Source organism: Sparus aurata, chromosome 5 (assembly GCF_900880675.1).
Source record: "Sparus aurata chromosome 5, fSpaAur1.1, whole genome shotgun sequence".
Classification (NCBI taxonomy): domain Eukaryota; kingdom Metazoa; phylum Chordata; class Actinopteri; order Spariformes; family Sparidae; genus Sparus; species Sparus aurata.
Genome location: NC_044191.1, coordinates 25,950,011 through 25,966,805, shown reverse-complemented (window position 1 = coordinate 25,966,805; position 16,795 = coordinate 25,950,011). Strand labels below are relative to the sequence as shown.

Sequence of the window (16,795 nt, the reverse complement as noted above, 5' to 3'; positions counted from 1 at the left end):
TGTGTGCTGGCCACTAGACTCACTCCATCACATTTTTCTGAAAGACTGTACCTGGCTTCTTTTTAGATGAAGATTAGAGTGAGAACACACATTCACTTACAAGTATATTAGGCGAAATAGAACAGTCCTAAGCTGAATACGACTGCCATGAAGGCTATAATGTCCAAACTGTGTTAGAGAGGTGCTGATTTAAACAGTATTTTCATTTTGGAAGATGCAGTTTGTGGTGGGAGAACACTGCCTTATACTAAGAGGTATTTATAATATTTACTCTATCTTTATTTATATTGATCAGGTGGACTAAATATTAGAAACACATATCAGAAACTGACAACAGGTGGACTTTGCAACTTTCATGAAGGCAGAGTTTATTGAAGAGGTGTTGAATTAGACCCAGTTAACTAGGTACAGGCAACTGAGTGCAACATTCATTTATGAAGTAACTTACAAAGGTGCTTAATTTGAGTAATATTTTGTGCTGCTGTAATCACTTACTCCACATTTCAGAGGGCTATACTGAAGAATTTCCTCCACTATACTTATCAGATAATGTCATTGTTTTATTACAGATATTACTGACAAAAATATGATCATCTTTTAAAATATGATGCAGTTTTATTCAATGATTAAACCACCCAACAGGATATAGATCAAATTAAATGAGCACCACCTGACCCAGGGTAAAATGCCTGGTAACACACTTTATTATGTAGGTCTGCAAATTTCATGGTTATCAGTTGGTAATTATCAAGAAACATATTTGAAATGTCTTTGAAAATTACCACAATAATCACCTCCACATTTATTGAAAATAACCCCAACAGCTGCTATTTTCCAATGAGCAGTTAATAAATAGCTGATAATTGCTTAACTTCTGTTGATCGTGCCATTTCGTTTCAGTTTCTGTCTAACTTCCCTTCAGCAGGCCACAAAATTGAAGTGAGTTGTTGTATTCTCTGGCTGTCATCTGCCATTTTCATCTCCAACTAGCTGGAATGCACCAACTCACTTCGATTTAGTGACCTGCTGAGGGGAAGTTGGACTGGAAATGTCATTAAGCAAATCAACAGCTATTTATTAACTGCTCCTGGGGAAATAGCAGAAAATCATTATTGAATCATGTTGGTTTGAATTTCAATACATTTTGAGGTAATTATTTTAGTAATCTGGGGGGTGATTTCAAAGAAATTTCAAATGTGTTACTTGGTAATAACCACCTGCTTTCCATGAAATGTGCAGACCTTTAAAATTAAGTGTTACCAGATGCTGCTTTGCGCATTATTGCCTCAATAATCAGAATCAGAACTGCTTTCATTGCCAATTAAGTTTACATGAGGAAGTTGCTGTGGTGTGTAGGTGCAAAACAACAAACAACGCTAAACATTTTTGGGGCTGTGGCTCAGGGGTAGAGCCAGCATCTTGTTATTGGAAGGTCACTGGTTCAATTCCCCTGATCTGCATGTCAGAGTGTCATTGGGCAAGATGCTGAACCCCAAACTGCTCCTGTTCAGCACCTTGCATGGCAGCCACCGCCATCAGTGTATTAATGTATGTATGAATTACTTCAAGTTGCTAAATTCCCTAAATGTAAAAATATTTAAAAGATATAGGTACTCTATAAATAGAATGTGAATATAAATATAATTAGACTGTCCAGATTTATCCAGTAGTGCAAAAAAGTTTGACCTGGTTTGTGGAAGGTCACAGTTAGATACCGATATTACAATGTGCAAATAACAATACGTTAATTTAACAAAATAATAATACACTTAATAATAACACTTTGAGAGGGGCAGCTGTGCATAATGTTAAAACTTACATTACAACACTGACTAGTTTTTATGACGTCACACCTCTGCCACCACTGTTCGTTGTTTATTTGTTGCATCACTTTTATTGAGAGCTGCTTTAATGACAACATGCTTTATTCAAAGCGTCCACTGGGGGCGCCGTGTGATTTTTTTTCCAGAGGATGTTGCTAGTGACACGCACGAATCTGATTGGTTGAGTTGCGGAAGTGTGATTGGATGGGATTGACAGCGTGGGCGTGGCTATTCGTCAATGTTTATGTAGCCCCGCTGCCTGTCTGTATGTAACCGCACCAAGGACTCTGCAATGTGATTCCCTGACGCCGATTTGTTTTTCGCGTCGTTTCTCCCGCCGTCTCCAGCACGTTATGCACCGGCCTTTGACATGGGGGGCCACTAACAGGTGAAAGACGGAGGAGACCGAGGAAAAAGCCGGGATGGCGGGCGCCTTTGGCTTCAAAGGCTGCCAGAAAATTCGAGGTCCGCAGCTGAGAAATCTGCTGGAGGCGAAGGACTTCATCCTGTTCGACTGCGACGGGGTCATATGGCACGGGGAGAACGCGATCACGGGCGCGGCGAAGGTGGTGAGCTCGCTGATCCGCCACGGCAAGAACGTGGTGTTCGTCACCAACAACTGCACCAGGCCCCGCGAGAATTATGTGACCAAGTTCTGCCGACTGGGCTTCACCGACGTGATGCTGGAGCAGATCTTCAGCTCGTCGTACTGCTCGGCTCTGTACCTGAGGGACGTCGTCAAGATCCGCGGCCAGGTGTTCGTCATCGGCTGCGACGGACTGCGCAGGGAGCTGCAGCAGGCGGGCATCCCCTGCGTGGAGGAGGCGGACGACCCCAGCGCCACCATCTACGACTGCGCCCTGGCTCCGGACGTGAAGGCGGTGCTGGTGGGACACGACGACCAAATGACTTTTCTCAAACTGGCCAAAGCCTCGTGCTACCTGAGGGACCCGGACTGTCTGTTCCTGGCCACCGACAACGACCCGTGGCACCCTCTGTCAAGTGGAAGGATACTGCCAGGTATGACGGCGGTGATGAGGCTCTCGTTATTCCGCACAATATATATAGTGCTCGTTCCAGTTCAGATCTGGACCACCTCTGTGTGTGTGTGTGTGTGTGTGTGTGTGTGTGTGTGGGGGGGGGGGGGGGGGGGGGGGGGCTCAGATTGAAATGACTGCAGTATGCACGCTTAACCAGCAGCAAGTCAATATTACAGTTTAGCTGATCAATTAAAATACCTTAGGAAGATATAACATGCACAACAGGGTTTCTGTTGTTCTATTATTTAAAGGGGCACTACGCAGTTTTGTCGAAGAAATTCAAACTCAGATTAACGAGGTAATCATACAAACTCAGACATGTTTATTTTCCTATAACTGAATAAACATGCTGTTCTCATATGTCCCCAGAACATTGTTTGACGCTAGACAGGTGGCAGGGTCCGCCACTTAACAAAGTAAGACCGTATGAAACTGTGTTGTCCTTTTAAAGGTCAGTTTGTTTATTCAGCCATGGAAACAAAGAAAGATTGGTTATTTAGTGTGTTAAGGCATAAAAGATCTTATGATCTCTTTTGATTTAAAATGTCTTCGTCAAAACTCTGCAGTGCACCTTTTAAAAAACAGAGTTTACAAAGTGCTTTGACAAACAAGCACAAGCAAAAACCGGAAACTCAGAAAGACAGTGTTACAGAACATTAAACAGTCAGGCCAAACACAGAGTCCTAGTCTGAGGTGACGTTAAGACAAGAAGGCAGAACGCAAAATGTCAACGTGGGTAAAACCCAGGTTTAAGGAATAAAAGCGATTACAAAGACAAAATCACGAAAAAGCAATGCAGATCAAGAGATAAATAAAATACTAAAATCAGTTATGAGAAGATGACGTCACATCAGAACAATTCAAACATAAATGGACTGAGGACAGAGGGGGGAAAAAGGGGTTTTAAGAAGTTCTTTAAAATGAATTACTGAATCTGCAGTTTATCTCTGGGCTGCTGGGCGATACAGCCTGAAAGTAACATCACAAATGTTTCAGGCTCAGTCCGATAAAAAGTGTTTATCTGGAACTTTTAAATCTCCTCACCAGCATAGACGTGACAAATACCCTATGCCACTTGAAAACACATATGCCATATCACGATATAATGATGTTAAAAAGCCTCATATCATTTTTAGCCCCAGTCTATCCTGTATGCTGCAGTGTCAGTGTGAGGCTGCTGTGAACGAAGGGTTCCCTCCTCTCGTCCGACACAAACACAAAATCGCTTCACCCGACAACAGAATTAAGGTCGAGGTCAACCAGCGAATTCTAGCTGCTGTCCTACTGCGTTACACATTCATCTAGACACGCTCCCATAGACAAAGACACACAAACATGGCAGGGTGTTCACTGCGATGAGTTACCCACAGCTCAATAGAGGGTGTGGTATATAGGTGCTGTACCCCGTCACCTGTGTGGAAAACGACCAGCATTACTAAAGTGACAGCTACAGTACACATCACTGCTCCCTCTGTGATAAGGTCGTAGTTGTAATAACCACTGGTACATGTTAACCTTTTAAAGAACTGACTGGAAAATTACCATCGTATATTACATAACATCTAAGTTATATTGCAACCCTGGTTAATGTTTAACTCGCTCCGTACCTCGGGCCTCGTCTGATCTTGGAAAGACTGATTTTGGTGTCAGTGCTGCAGTCTCTTGAAATCTCTCGAACAAAGACTGTGTTCTCGTACATCACTTGGAGGCTTCAGGGCTTCACCAAATAACCGTCCACTGCACGCTTGTAATTGCTTTAAAGCTTCTGTACGTGATATAACTTTATTAAAATAAGTGTGAAATAGCACACACAATATAATCAATTTGCAGCACCTTCAACAACACTGTTATTTGCCCAGTCCCCTTACTCTGGTGATGTTTGTGTGCATTTACATTTACATTTTATGTTTAGGGAATTTAGCAGACGCTTTTGTCCAAAGCGACGTACAAGTACGTTCGTCACACTGTTTGCTTTGCTTGATGTCCCTGCTCATGCACAGCGTCACTGAATTTGAGGGCCTTCCTCAACTGATTCCCAGAGTCTTCAAAATAGGTTTGAATTAATATATTTAAAAATGTTCAGACAGGGCCTAAAGATGAGTTGATAACAGTTTCAGGTGCTCGGTCTCACCATTAGAATATACGATGGCCCAGGTCTAATCTCAGCCCGGGGGTTTATTTGCGGCGTGTCATCCATTGTCTCTCCCTCTCTCCTCATTTCCTACCACAACCCTCGTAGATAATCTTAAAGAAAGACAAAACAAATGCTCCCCAAATATATTTAAAAGATTAGGTAATAATGCAGAACAAGCCATTTGCCTTGCACGTAATTTAACAAGCAAAACACAAGGTGAACTTTCCGGTATGAGATGACAGTTTTCCCTCCTCAGTAACCCGGAAGCATACATTAACCAGTGGCTCTATGGAAAACAGCTGCACTCGATTCGAATAAAGATAAATATTCAAAATAAAGATTTGAGGGGTGGGACAAAGGATGAATAAGGGAATATAATATATCACTTCTTCTTGTGATACATCATTGGATACACTGGCGCCAGATATCTACATTTTTTTTATTAAAACATGCATCTGCTCTGAAAGAAATCTCTTAATTTCACTTCAGAGTCCCCAGGCTCTCTGGTGACTATGTGCCCTCTTCTTTTGTTCATTGTTTCATATCAGTCGTCAAATTCCATGAAACGTACACGACAATGCAGGAAGTTAACACATAATCATCATAATTTAAGGGGTATTGTTACATCTTCAGTCACACAGATATTGTGACGTATCGCCGATGATTGCCTTGCACTGAGTAGAGTATCTCTTTTGTGTCTTTAAAAAAATGAAGGTTTCTAGCTGAAGGAGAGGATGTCTAACCATCCTCTTGTCTGTACCCCCCCTGCAGGTTCTGGGTCCCTCATCGCAGCCCTGGAGGTGGCCTCAGGCCGTAAGGCCACTGTGATCGGCAAGCCCAGCCGCTTCATGTTCGAGTGCATCTCCAGCCAGTTCAGTGGGGTGGACCCCGCCCAGTGCCTGATGATCGGGGACCGCCTGGAGACCGACATGCTCTTCGGGTCCAACTGTGGCCTCGACACCATGCTCACTCTCACCGGCGTGTCTCAGATCGAGGAGGCCCAGGAGTACAGGAACAGCGAGCTGACCACCAACCACAACCTGGTGCCCGACTACGTGGTGGACACGATTGCCGATTTCTTACCGGCTTTTGAGGAACTGGAAGATCAGAGCAATTGACGAGTCCTTCTTTCGCATCCAGTACGGAACACAGATTGCTTCCACTTCATTTCAAAGTGCAATGTTTAATCTGGCGTTTGCAGAAAAATGAATAAAAAAAAACCCCTGTTCTGATCCAATTATCCTAAACTAAATGCTCCTCAAAGATCAAGGCGCTGTTTATGTTGTGACCATGACAGAATAATCCGAGTTATCTAGTGCATTACCTCAATGTTTCCTCAAGTGTTGTGCCCATTCGTGACTTGACAGTTCCTTGTTGCTGTAAGTGTTTCTATTAATATCTGAGTATACTGCACTTCCTCATTCATGGAGTTCAAATAGGTCGTGTTTGATATTGGGTTTTGGACATCAAGAGGTATTTTTGTAAAGCCGTGAATTGTTCTGTAACGGCGTTCATGTGTGTAGGAGCTGCTGTAGGAGACGTACTTTAAAACGCAGAACTGTTTTACTCGTGTGTGTTCGCTCGGGTTAGCAGAAAATACAAACTGTGAGCTTCTTTCTCAGATCTGGTAGACTGAGGTGACAATCTGCTAGTCAGACAGGTGAAGTGTAGCTTCACTTTTGGCCTTTCTGTCATGTCTGTACGACTTTGTGCCAATGTCCATCCTGACTAATAAACAGCTTGCTGAATCTCATAGTTAGAAAACCATTAATGGTTTTGCCGCTGCACTGTTGTGAAAATTTCAATGTTGTTAATGTTTACCATATAGAGCATGCCAGCAATGGTAACAACAATACATTGATCCTAGTTATGATGTGGTTGATGATGATGATGTCCTGTTGTTATAAATGTCCTTATCCTCTGCTTGTCTCGTGTCTACGTGTCTACATCAAGCACGATAAGAACACCACAATCAAAATACAATATTCTTTTAATTGTTTCAATCCAGCAGTTCACAGGAACTCAACACTATTTCTTGAAATCCAGCATCTTCTTAGCCTTATTTAGCTCCCGAAAAAAAAAAACAGATCAGCGTATTGCAGTGCATGAAAAGCATTTATTTTCTTCTATAGACCAGAGCCTCATGCTTGGGTTTAGGTATGATGGGACTGTAAGTGTTGCTCAAATAAATTATGACAAAATTAAAAATCCGAGTTGAGCTGGTATTTTAAAACCGAGGTCGGACAAGAACAAGAACTGTGAGGAATAGTTGCAGTGTCGGTACAGTCGATGAGGAAAACCTGGTAGATCCGGTGATGGCTTGGTTGTGCGTTAATACAATGAACGTCCCTCAGGATGGACTTAAAAATACAATAAAGATTTAACATCTAACCAAACAAATGTATGTACATTTTAACAGGATGTATGTAATAGTTTATTCTACATCATGTCTCATGTGGCATCAGGTTCTCTTTGTGCTGAGGAACAGAGGTGATGACACAAACTGATCTCCAACAGATAAGGACTTTGGTTGCAGTGATTCAGTCGCTTCATGTCACTCTGGTCCACCGCGCTGTGGCAAAAAGGAAGCACAAAAAAAGAAACAAATCAGTTAAAAATTCTCTCGTGAACATCAGAGGAAAGCCCCATAATGCATGACACTGCACATGCACTCAGTCTAAATAGGCCACGTATATCTAGATTTACATTTTCAGGTTTTGCAAAACTGTTTAACTGGTTTCCCATTATTGTAACAAATCCATTGTAATTCCTTTGTGTCAGTTCAAACCGAACTTTCAATTTATTTTATCAGGTGTCCGTTTTAGAGTACACTGAAAAATTACACAATACCCACAGCAGCAAGGCAGACAACTCATGAGGGGAATCTTAAGGCCAAAGGTTACTATGCATTGTTATCTCTAATCAAGGACAAAGGTTAGGTTCATGTAACCGTTACAAAATGTTCAACTGCTCGTTTTGGCGGGACATCTTCCGTCCTTTATCTGCAAAATGTTCAGGATACAGTCTAACATGTAAGTGGTGCCCTTACCTGGATGTATTCCATCTCGTCCACCGTCATCGGTCTCCTGCGGTACCTCGCAGTTAACAGCTGAATAGAGGCCAAGGTGTCTGGTGTGCCAGGGATTGGGGTCAACGGTACATGAGGTCTAGGTAATGGAGGCGGCGCTACCGCTGAAGGAGAACCCGGAGCATTGTGCGGTGAAAAGTTAACAGCTAGCGTTTTCAACGCCTCTTGGGCTGGAGAAGAGGAGAAAATAGTCACTCGTGATAAAAAGGCACCAATGACAAATCAGAAATCCCCAAATACAAAAAAAAAAATCATGAAACACTTGCTCAAAGTCTTTATTATATGACTGTTGAGTATTCGATCTATTGTAGTAAATGTAGTAAAAATGAATAAATAAACAAATAAATAAACTTATAGTTGTAATAATTAGATGCCCAGAAGTGGGCATCTGGCCAGTCAGGAACAGACAGATAAAATACACCATGATAATATAAAATAGGCCAATAAGTAAAACAAAGTTAACATCACAAATAAGAGGTTATTCTTTTTAGGGTGGGTTCTTTCATTTAAGCAATCATACAAAACTCACTTTAGTCATACTCACCATTGGGCTTTGGGATGTCTGTTCTTTTGGGGAATTTGATCAGGGGAGTATGAGGCCGAACAGCCTGCAAACAAACACACACACATGTAAAATCAGACAGCTGTCTGAATTAAGATTTGCGTGTTAGTTAAAGGTCAGTTACCCCAAACGTATTTTATATTTTCCAACTTCCCCCTGATGTATATCGTCATGCAGACATATTTCAGTTTCATGAACTGAATCTTATTTTAGGCATCCTGAGAAGAAAAAAAAAAAAACCCTCCCAGAAACAACAGCTGCCAGCTGATCCTGGCTTCACCTTTACAAATGGGAATTTTTGGGGGGATATGAGCACCAGTGTAGTTCAGTGGCAGAAACTTCAAGCGCGGGCAGTTAAAACTTGAAGTGTAACTCTCCAGTGAAGAATTTGGTAAGTAAATTTGATCCATACCTTTGCTGAAGCAATCTGTCAGAGAGACAGAAAAAAAAAACGGACAACAATTTTTATTTTTTAGGATTTGTTCAGGTCAGAGGGAAAAACATCATGGTCCTGACTTCTAAAATTAAAACAGTTGCTTTTTCTCTCTCTTTTTTCCCAGTATGATCACAGATGTTGTCATTGTGAATTGAAACTTGATCTGTAAGTGGCATCTGATCTGAAAAATACCGAGAAGCATTCCTTAAAAACTATTTACAGACATACTTTAATCTAATTAGCTAACTGAAATTAATCAAAAGATTATTAGTTATGCAAATAATCACTAGTTATTGTCCAAATATCCACACTGTTGACATGTTTTCTGTTGATCTAATGTTAAAAAGTAATACTAATAAAAAAAAGAAAGTCTGTCTGACACACTACCTGTGTCACTAAGAATAGAACAGATCAGTAACTGTTTGACTCATTTTTTTAACTTTCTAACTTTAACTTTTAACTTGTCCATGTTCAGCCTGGTCGTCCTTGTTTTTAGTTGTAGGTCTACTTCTATCACCCCTGGAAATTGTACTTATGTGTTATGTAAATTATAATGACAGCAACTTAACACAAGAGTCATATTCCTGGTTTGTTTACACACACACACACACACACACACACACACGGTCAATAAAGCCGATTTTGAATGACAAACAACAGGCAAGTCGGCTCTGTAAGTTATCAAAGGTTACCTCCTGAACTTATCTAACTCCAGCGGTTAGCAGTGACAGACTGAGCTAACAGCACTGCCAAAACGGCAAACATTTCAATTAATGTCAACATAGATGTTTTCAGTAAAAGACTGTTTATGCTGCTGTCCCGCCTCGATGAAATACAGGACATGACTGAGTGTTTTGCGGTCTAACAAGGACATCAACAAGGGTAGAACGCCACATATCGCTAAAGAGGCCTCGCAAAAACAACTCATCAGCTGCCCACAACAACAGAAAAGTGGCATTTTCATGAAACAGTATTAATCTGAGCGCTACACACAGATGTCAGGAGTAATTTTAAAATCGGGAGCAACGTTACCTGGATAACTCGGGCGGTGGGGGCAGCCATTTTGGAGCTGACTTTGCTCCCCATGACGACCTCAGGTTTACTTCCGGTAAATAAAGGCGCCCTGCAGCTGCTGAAACGAGCCACAAGATGGCGCCGTTGTTATTATAAACGTTGAAGTCTCTCTATACCATAATTCACACAGTGGTGCAGAGGATGCGGTTAAAGATAATGGTGCAGGTGTACATGTATATTGCAGCCTACAGATAAATAGCATCAATATGAGACTTCTATTTAAACTTTTTTTAAAAACTTGTTAATCGTCATGACACGTGATATTAGGGCTAGAAGGTATAAGTTAATATGTTATTAGCTAAACCTTAACTCTGGCTATGTCTTTACCTCTCTGGCGTTTATGGAAATCGGTCGACAGATGTGTTGTCACAAAGGTTGTCCTCCGAGGTCAAATCCTGAGGCCATACTACCGCCTATTCACGCAATGTTAAGTTAGCCTCCTGTCAAGTAAGGACATACGAGAATAGACCATTAAAAGACCTTAATCCGATACAAAGCGATTCCAGAAAGGCTCCAAAGGCTTTTATTACTCATAAAGCAACTACGAGACAAGAGTATTGTTTGTGTGATACCTAAATAATGTAATTAAAAGACTACATCGCTAGGCAAAGGCAGAATATCATACCCTATCTTTAATTTCACTCCACCTTGAAGAAAAAAGGAAAACGGATAACGTGGTCACGTGGGGAAGGCTTGCCCAATCAAGACGAGGAAAGCAGCAGAGATCTACTACCGAGGGAGATGTGTCACCAGCAGAAAATTCACAGTTCACTTTAAGGATGCTCAAGCTTAAACATGAATCTCTCATGCAGCAAAGCACTTATACAAAGTAATCACATATAACAATATAGAGACAGCTAGTCATTCTACAATATAAAAGGCCACTTAAAGAGTATAAAGTAAAGATAGCTTTATTAAACATACCATATTCAACATTGCTTTTTCATAATTTTATTTGAAGACATACAAAATTGGTCAAAAATTGTGTCAACAGAAGTTTTAAACATTGTTATTTACATTATTAGGCCTTCCCCGATGTATTCTAAACCTCACACCTCTAGTTTGTCATGCCAACTTGCTGTTATAAAGTACCTCACTTTATTTAACTGTTTTCACAGGTTGAGTGATAATTTACGAAGAGTGAAATCAATTTGATCTGAACTTGTAAAATCAAGAGAGGGCCCATTTCATACAAACTTTAAACCATTGAACAGAAAATACTCTGGAGAAGGTTTTGTTGAATAGTTTGTGGTGTTTAAAATGTTGATAACACTTGGAATAAAGGATCAATTTAAACAAAAGAGTGCTGTCCCATTTTCATGTGATATCTGCCAGTTGGGGGAACATCTTTCCTGCAAGGCTCTTTGTAGCCAATGTCAAGCATATGGACCATGATATCAGAACACTGCCATCTACTGGATTTATAATTCATTGCATGATTCCAGAGGTTTCTAGCTTTACTTATGTGCAATTACACATTCATAAATAATCTCCCTCCTGTCTCCAGCCCCAGACAAAGGGATTTCCAAACCTCTATGGCATGTGCTGACATTTGTTTTTGTAGACCACAGGGAGCTGATAATATGTGTTTGTATGCAAATGTTTCCTGCGTCGCACCAAACAGGTTTATGGCCTACTGGACATTTCTGTCCTTTTTTTTTTTTCTTGGCAAGTATATCTTGTAATAATGAAAATCACAACAACTGCTGCACAGCTAATCTAATATTTAAAGAAAGGCCTACTCATTAAATGGTAGCCCTTATTTTGAATTGAAACATGGCTCTGTTTAAGATTATATCATATTTGTCAATGCATGTCATTTGTCTGTGGGCACGGTGCCATGGTCATCACTGCTCCACAGATGTTGGAAGGGTTAAAGTAGAGATAGAGAGTGCCCTGCCACCCCGCCCTCCATCCACCCATTCACACCAAGAAACTACATCTCAACAGTCAAGTGACCAATTCAAATTTTTATTAGATCTTATTTTATTAAACAAACTGGTCCATGGAAAGCAAAAAAAGGTCCCGATCCAAACGCGGGCCGACTCTTAACTTGAGACACCACAGTGGCTTCATGTAAACTACAGCCTTACAATCAACACATCCACAGAACAGTGCCAGTCTCAAGTGAAGGTTCGGCCCCTGGTATTATGTTTGATAGGTGCTGCACCATATACAGACAGTGCAGACCACTGTGCAGCATCAGTAGCTCCACGGCATGGCGGCTTGATTCAGCTCTACTGGAGGCGATGAGCTGACTCAGTGGCTCTTTGACCTGTCGAACAGCTGCTTGAGTTGGTCCTGAGAGGTGGCCTCTTTCTGCTGCATGAGATCATTGTGGCCCTTGGTAACACCCCAGCCATCAGGGGTGGACAGGGAGGGACACTGAGGACGGCCAGAGGCTGGCTTCAGGTTCTCCCAGTAGTCACGACGGGCTCTGAATGAGACAAAAATACACATACCAGTCAGTACTCGCTCACATTTGACTGAGTTTAGGTGCATATTTGTGATGTTCAGTGTCACGTTCACAAATAAAAAGTTGCCTCTGACCTGGCTCTGACCCAGGGCTTGGTGTGCATCTCCAGACCAGCACCCCAGTTGCCGTGTTTCTCTGATGCGTCTGGGAGGAAGCCTCTCTCGGGGGCCAGCTCCTCTGCAACAGCCCTGATGTGATAGGGCTCGAATCCACAGCAGCCACCAATGTAGCGGATGCCAACATTGTAGGCCTCTCTGGCGTACTTGTGCATGTCCCAGCGGGTCAGGATCCTGGGCTCCAGACCTGAGAGCAGATTCAGGTTTATACACATTTCATTCTGTGTTCGAATGGTTGACTTTGCTGCAACTAAATGTAACTGTAGACACAATAACATTAACTGAATAGTAACATTTAAATGCAACACAGTGTTGTATTACCAAAGGGGAATTCTGGCAGATCGATGAATCCCTGACAGCTGCAGTCGGGGGTGTGGTATGCCAGGGGCTGCACCATGTAGTGAGCCTTCAGCCCGGCCTTCTCCACTCCCTCCTTCATCATCTTGACAGCTTGCACGCAGGTCATGGGGTCAAAGTGGCAGTTGATTCCAATGATGTCGGCACCTACAGAAGAACGTACATTTGGTGTGAACTGACTGTTGTAGATAAGCGAAGAAAGGGGACAAACCAACTGTGGTTTGCAGTGGTGGTTGCAAGGCTTGGATTGAGCCTGTGAGACATTTCAATGATTCTTTTTAATGGTTTTGGCACTGGGGACTCAACAAAATGACTAGAAACAGGGCTGGACAGGAGGCTGGTCCCAGTTAATTCATAATACCAGAAGACTGAGAACAGATCTGTCATATCTCATGTACAAGTTAGAAACCTTAGGATACACTACAGAGGGGTCACATGAGGACAAAATGAGTCAAATTTCAGCTTAGATTTACTTCAAGACAGTGGTAGAAAAGATGCTTAGTTAAAAATGACTTAAAGGACTACTACCAACCTGTGTTTTACTATTTTGTGGATTATTATCACGCTGTAATTAATGTGTATGTTGCATTTTATTTTGTTGAAAAAAAGTACCCAAAAATCATATGTAAGAAATATTATCTTAAGATATCGTGTTAAAATGATACTTTGGTGAAAGTTAGTCACCTACAAGTGTCCTTGAGTAAAAGTCTTACAGTATCTGATATTAAATGTACTTGTAAGTATCAAAAGTACAAGTAAAAGGTAAATCAACGTATAATTAGATATATGTTTATACCATATTGATTGCCTGGCCGATTATTGGATCCAATATTCTGCATTTTCCTCTTATCGGAATTTTACATTTTTAAATATTTTTATAATCCAATGGATGATAAAATAAATATGAGAAGTATGATATTTGCCTCCAAATGTAGTATGAAGTGCAACACAGCAGAAAATGGAATATAACTCAAAATCGTACTTGGGTAAATGTACTGAGTTACATTCCATCACTGCATTTAACTGTAAATGTTTAAGGCTGAGCTCATCTTAACGACGAAATAAGGATTTTTTTTCCTTCATCCTTCATTCAAAATCCCCAAATACAGAGATAAGTGGTTTTCATTGGACAGTATGAAATCCTGTAACTGGATAAGTAACGAGTGCCTAAAGCTGTCAGACAAATTTAGTGAAAAGCACAATATTTTCCTCTGAGATATAGTATGGTAGAGGTATAAAGTACAAGTACCTTAAATGTGTACTTTCATACTACTGTTTATATCATCTATCTAAAAACTGTGGACTATCCCTTTATAGATCTGTGCCCTGTTCTGATCATCAGTGTATCACAGAACACTGAACCCACCAGCCTTCACCAGCCTGACGGCGCACTCTGCGGGTGAGATGCCGTGCATGTCTCCCTCTGGTCCGATGCACAGATTAGCGGCCACGGGCTTCCCTGTCTCCTTCAGCACCTGCACGGCCCACACGGCCTCTTCAACATGCTCAAAGTACTGCGGGACGGAGAGGCGGAGGCGTCAGCACAAGCATCCACCAGAAAATACTAAAGCAAAGAGGAATGGATTCGGAGTAATATTTCTACCTCAGCAATCAGGAAGTCCACGTTCTTCTTCATGAACACATCCAGCTGTTTCTTGAAGATGGCCTTCACCTCCGTCTCACTCTTGCAGCTCAGGTAGGATGGAGTCTGACACACTCCTCCGGCAACCAGGGCGTCGCCCTCGTTGGCAACCTCACGGGCCAGGTCGCAGGCGGCCTCGTTGATCTGAGCCCCCTGCAGAACAAAACCAGGTTAGAGTGAAAACAGAGGTGACTATCATATAGCAGTGAGAACATAAATCCGTTTGAGTCGTCATAGCTGCGGTCTTTTCCATATTTTCAATATTCTGCCTGTTCCTGTTCCTGTGTCAGTGTGATGTCCCATTGAACTTACAGTGTGGGTGAGCTTGTTGCCCCTGTTCTCCAGTTTGTCATCGCTGGCGTAGAAGGTGAAGGTCTGCATGACGTTGGCCCCGGCCCTCAGGAACTCCCTGTGCAGCTGTCGCACTGAAAAACAAATGCAACACATCATGAGACAAACACGTCCATCCTAACTGTGGCCCTCATAGCGTGCTTATAGGAAAGATAATAAAAAAGGCCATTTGAAGTTGAACTGATGGTTCTCACCTGCTTCAGGGTGCTCTGTGGCGGCCTCAGGGGTCCAGGGACCGGCCTTCACGTAGCCTCTCTTCTCCAGGGCAAACACGAAGCCTCCATCGCCGATCACGACCTCCCCAGCGTTAAGACGCTCCAAGACTCCCTGTGAGAGAGGATCTATGTCAGCTTAGATTAACTAGACTGCCCCCCCAAGGCCCAAGGGTCTGCAGGTTTTCACTGAAAGAACACTTGACACCAGCTGACACCAGCATACTACTTTCTAATATAGGCCCTGTGCAGAGTTATGGCCCTTGTTGTGGCCATACATTAATCATCCCTGAGAGCCAAACGTGTTGGCTTCTCATTTTTGGCCTCAAGTCTGTGTTACAAGCGTTATATTGTAAAGAATATAGAAACTAGAAATAAATGCGCTTTGCATTATTCCTCTATCGTGGTGGTTTCCCAAATCCATTCCCACATGCCCCTGTTCCTCTCGGTGCCCCCTCAGTGATCGTGAAAGCAGCACATGTTGAGAACAGCTGCACTCCTCACAGCGACTGATCGTCCTGCGCCTTTTGATTCCAGCATTCTTGGCTGTCGAAGTTTAACACGCGTGACCAGTTCAGCTTTATTTATTGCACTTGAGACCCCGCGTCTGCAAAATCCATTTGCATCCACGTTCAGTTATAAAGTGACTTTTTTTTTTAACAAAATAGCCGTCACTGCAACGAGTTTGAATTCACTGCTGTTAAGCTTTATATTTGATCGATTGATTGATTGATTCACTAATTTGAATCTCAGAAACACTCTGCCTAGGTGTGCCCTCGTGTCTTGAACCCTCAGCAGCTCATCAAAGGTGAAACTACACAAAGGGTCAGATTTGACAGTGTGGTCTGTTGCTGCAGTTTGGGAAAAATCCAAATATAAAACTTGACTAATCTATAAATAATAAGAGTAATTTTAAACAATTTGTCTGTTGTTTAGGGAGGTGAACTCTTGTTCTTACTGAGGCAATTCTTGACCATAAAATGTTAAGCACGTTTTCTCTTTTTTTCTCTCTTTACTTCTTCATCTATTAATCAAAAGTAGTTAATTTCAAGGATAATTTATAGAAGAAAATCCTAACTGAGCCACCTCTAGCTCATACACAAATTTCTCAGATACAACATGCATGTCAAGACGCAACTAGACAAAGTGAGGAAACATTTTTGCCTGTGATCTGTCTTAATCTACCCATGATGTTCAATATGTTCACTATGTTGATTTAGTTTGGAGCCTCTGGAGTTGCCCATCACGCATTTTAGTTATTAGCATCCCACAAAACTATCAGTTGTAATCCCCTGCATGGATGTTCTGCAGGTCGGCCTCTCCCCAAAAATCCACACATACCTTCTTTCCTGGTGCCATAATCCTGCAGCTGTGTGGACCCCTGACTGCTCAAACTTTGAGATGCAGAAGCGACATTTGAGTGGAGCAGGGTGCCACTATAAATCTCTCTGAGGCAGGGGAGGGGTCTACGTAAGAGCCGCTCT

General features: G+C 42.0%; 3 protein-coding genes across 7 annotated transcripts; 1 reads left to right on the top strand and 2 right to left on the bottom strand.

The window, feature by feature from the left end:
- Positions 1 to 2,029: 2,029 nt before the first annotated feature.
- Positions 2,030 to 6,918, top strand: pdxp (pyridoxal (pyridoxine, vitamin B6) phosphatase). The gene is made up of 2 exons (XM_030417324.1): positions 2,030 to 2,843; positions 5,769 to 6,918. Exons 1-2 carry the CDS (start codon positions 2,246 to 2,248, stop codon positions 6,113 to 6,115), a joined length of 945 nt encoding a protein of 314 aa, XP_030273184.1. The 5' UTR covers positions 2,030 to 2,245; the 3' UTR covers positions 6,116 to 6,918.
- A 175-nt stretch (positions 6,919 to 7,093) lies between these two features.
- Positions 7,094 to 10,881, bottom strand: kgd4 (alpha-ketoglutarate dehydrogenase subunit 4). Of its 5 annotated transcripts, none has more exons than XM_030417325.1 (7): positions 10,783 to 10,879; positions 10,485 to 10,597; positions 10,116 to 10,215; positions 9,060 to 9,074; positions 8,630 to 8,693; positions 8,047 to 8,255; positions 7,094 to 7,569 (listed from the first exon to the last, which is right to left on the bottom strand). In XM_030417325.1, the coding sequence occupies exons 3-7, from the start codon at positions 10,167 to 10,169 to the stop codon at positions 7,552 to 7,554; spliced, it is 360 nt and encodes a 119-aa protein (XP_030273185.1). In that variant the 5' UTR covers positions 10,170 to 10,215; positions 10,485 to 10,597; positions 10,783 to 10,879; the 3' UTR covers positions 7,094 to 7,551. The 5 variants fall into 5 exon arrangements, with proteins under 5 accessions (XP_030273185.1, XP_030273186.1, XP_030273188.1 ...); XM_030417326.1 differs by having other exon boundaries at positions 10,116 to 10,212; XM_030417328.1 differs by lacking the exon at positions 9,060 to 9,074 and having other exon boundaries at positions 10,783 to 10,881.
- A 1,238-nt stretch (positions 10,882 to 12,119) lies between these two features.
- LOC115582233 (betaine--homocysteine S-methyltransferase 1) lies at positions 12,120 to 16,782 on the bottom strand. The gene is made up of 8 exons (XM_030418054.1): positions 16,653 to 16,782; positions 15,294 to 15,426; positions 15,061 to 15,173; positions 14,710 to 14,901; positions 14,473 to 14,620; positions 13,071 to 13,253; positions 12,708 to 12,936; positions 12,120 to 12,594 (listed from the first exon to the last, which is right to left on the bottom strand). Exons 1-8 carry the CDS (start codon positions 16,668 to 16,670, stop codon positions 12,417 to 12,419), a joined length of 1,194 nt encoding a protein of 397 aa, XP_030273914.1. The 5' UTR covers positions 16,671 to 16,782; the 3' UTR covers positions 12,120 to 12,416.
- Positions 16,783 to 16,795: the final 13 nt, after the last annotated feature.

Bases quoted from the DNA above. Each gene is read 5' to 3' on its own strand.
- LOC115582233 (XM_030418054.1), bottom strand. The intron at 12,937-13,070 runs GTAATACAACAC...ATCTGCTCTCAG, and splicing joins TCTGCCAGAATTCCCCTTTG to GTCTGGAGCCCAGGATCCTG. The intron at 12,595-12,707 runs GTCAGAGGCAAC...TGTCTCATTCAG, and splicing joins AAGCCCTGGGTCAGAGCCAG to AGCCCGTCGTGACTACTGGG.
- pdxp (XM_030417324.1), top strand. From the start codon at position 2,246: ATGGCGGGCGCCTTTGGCTTCAAAGGCTGCCAGAAAATTCGAGGTCCG. The intron at 2,844-5,768 runs GTATGACGGCGG...CCCCCCCTGCAG, and splicing joins AAGTGGAAGGATACTGCCAG to GTTCTGGGTCCCTCATCGCA.
- kgd4 (XM_030417325.1), bottom strand. From the start codon at position 10,169: ATGGGGAGCAAAGTCAGCTCCAAAATGGCTGCCCCCACCGCCCGAGTT. The intron at 8,256-8,629 runs GTGAGTATGACT...CCTCTTCTCCAG, and splicing joins AGACATCCCAAAGCCCAATG to CCCAAGAGGCGTTGAAAACG.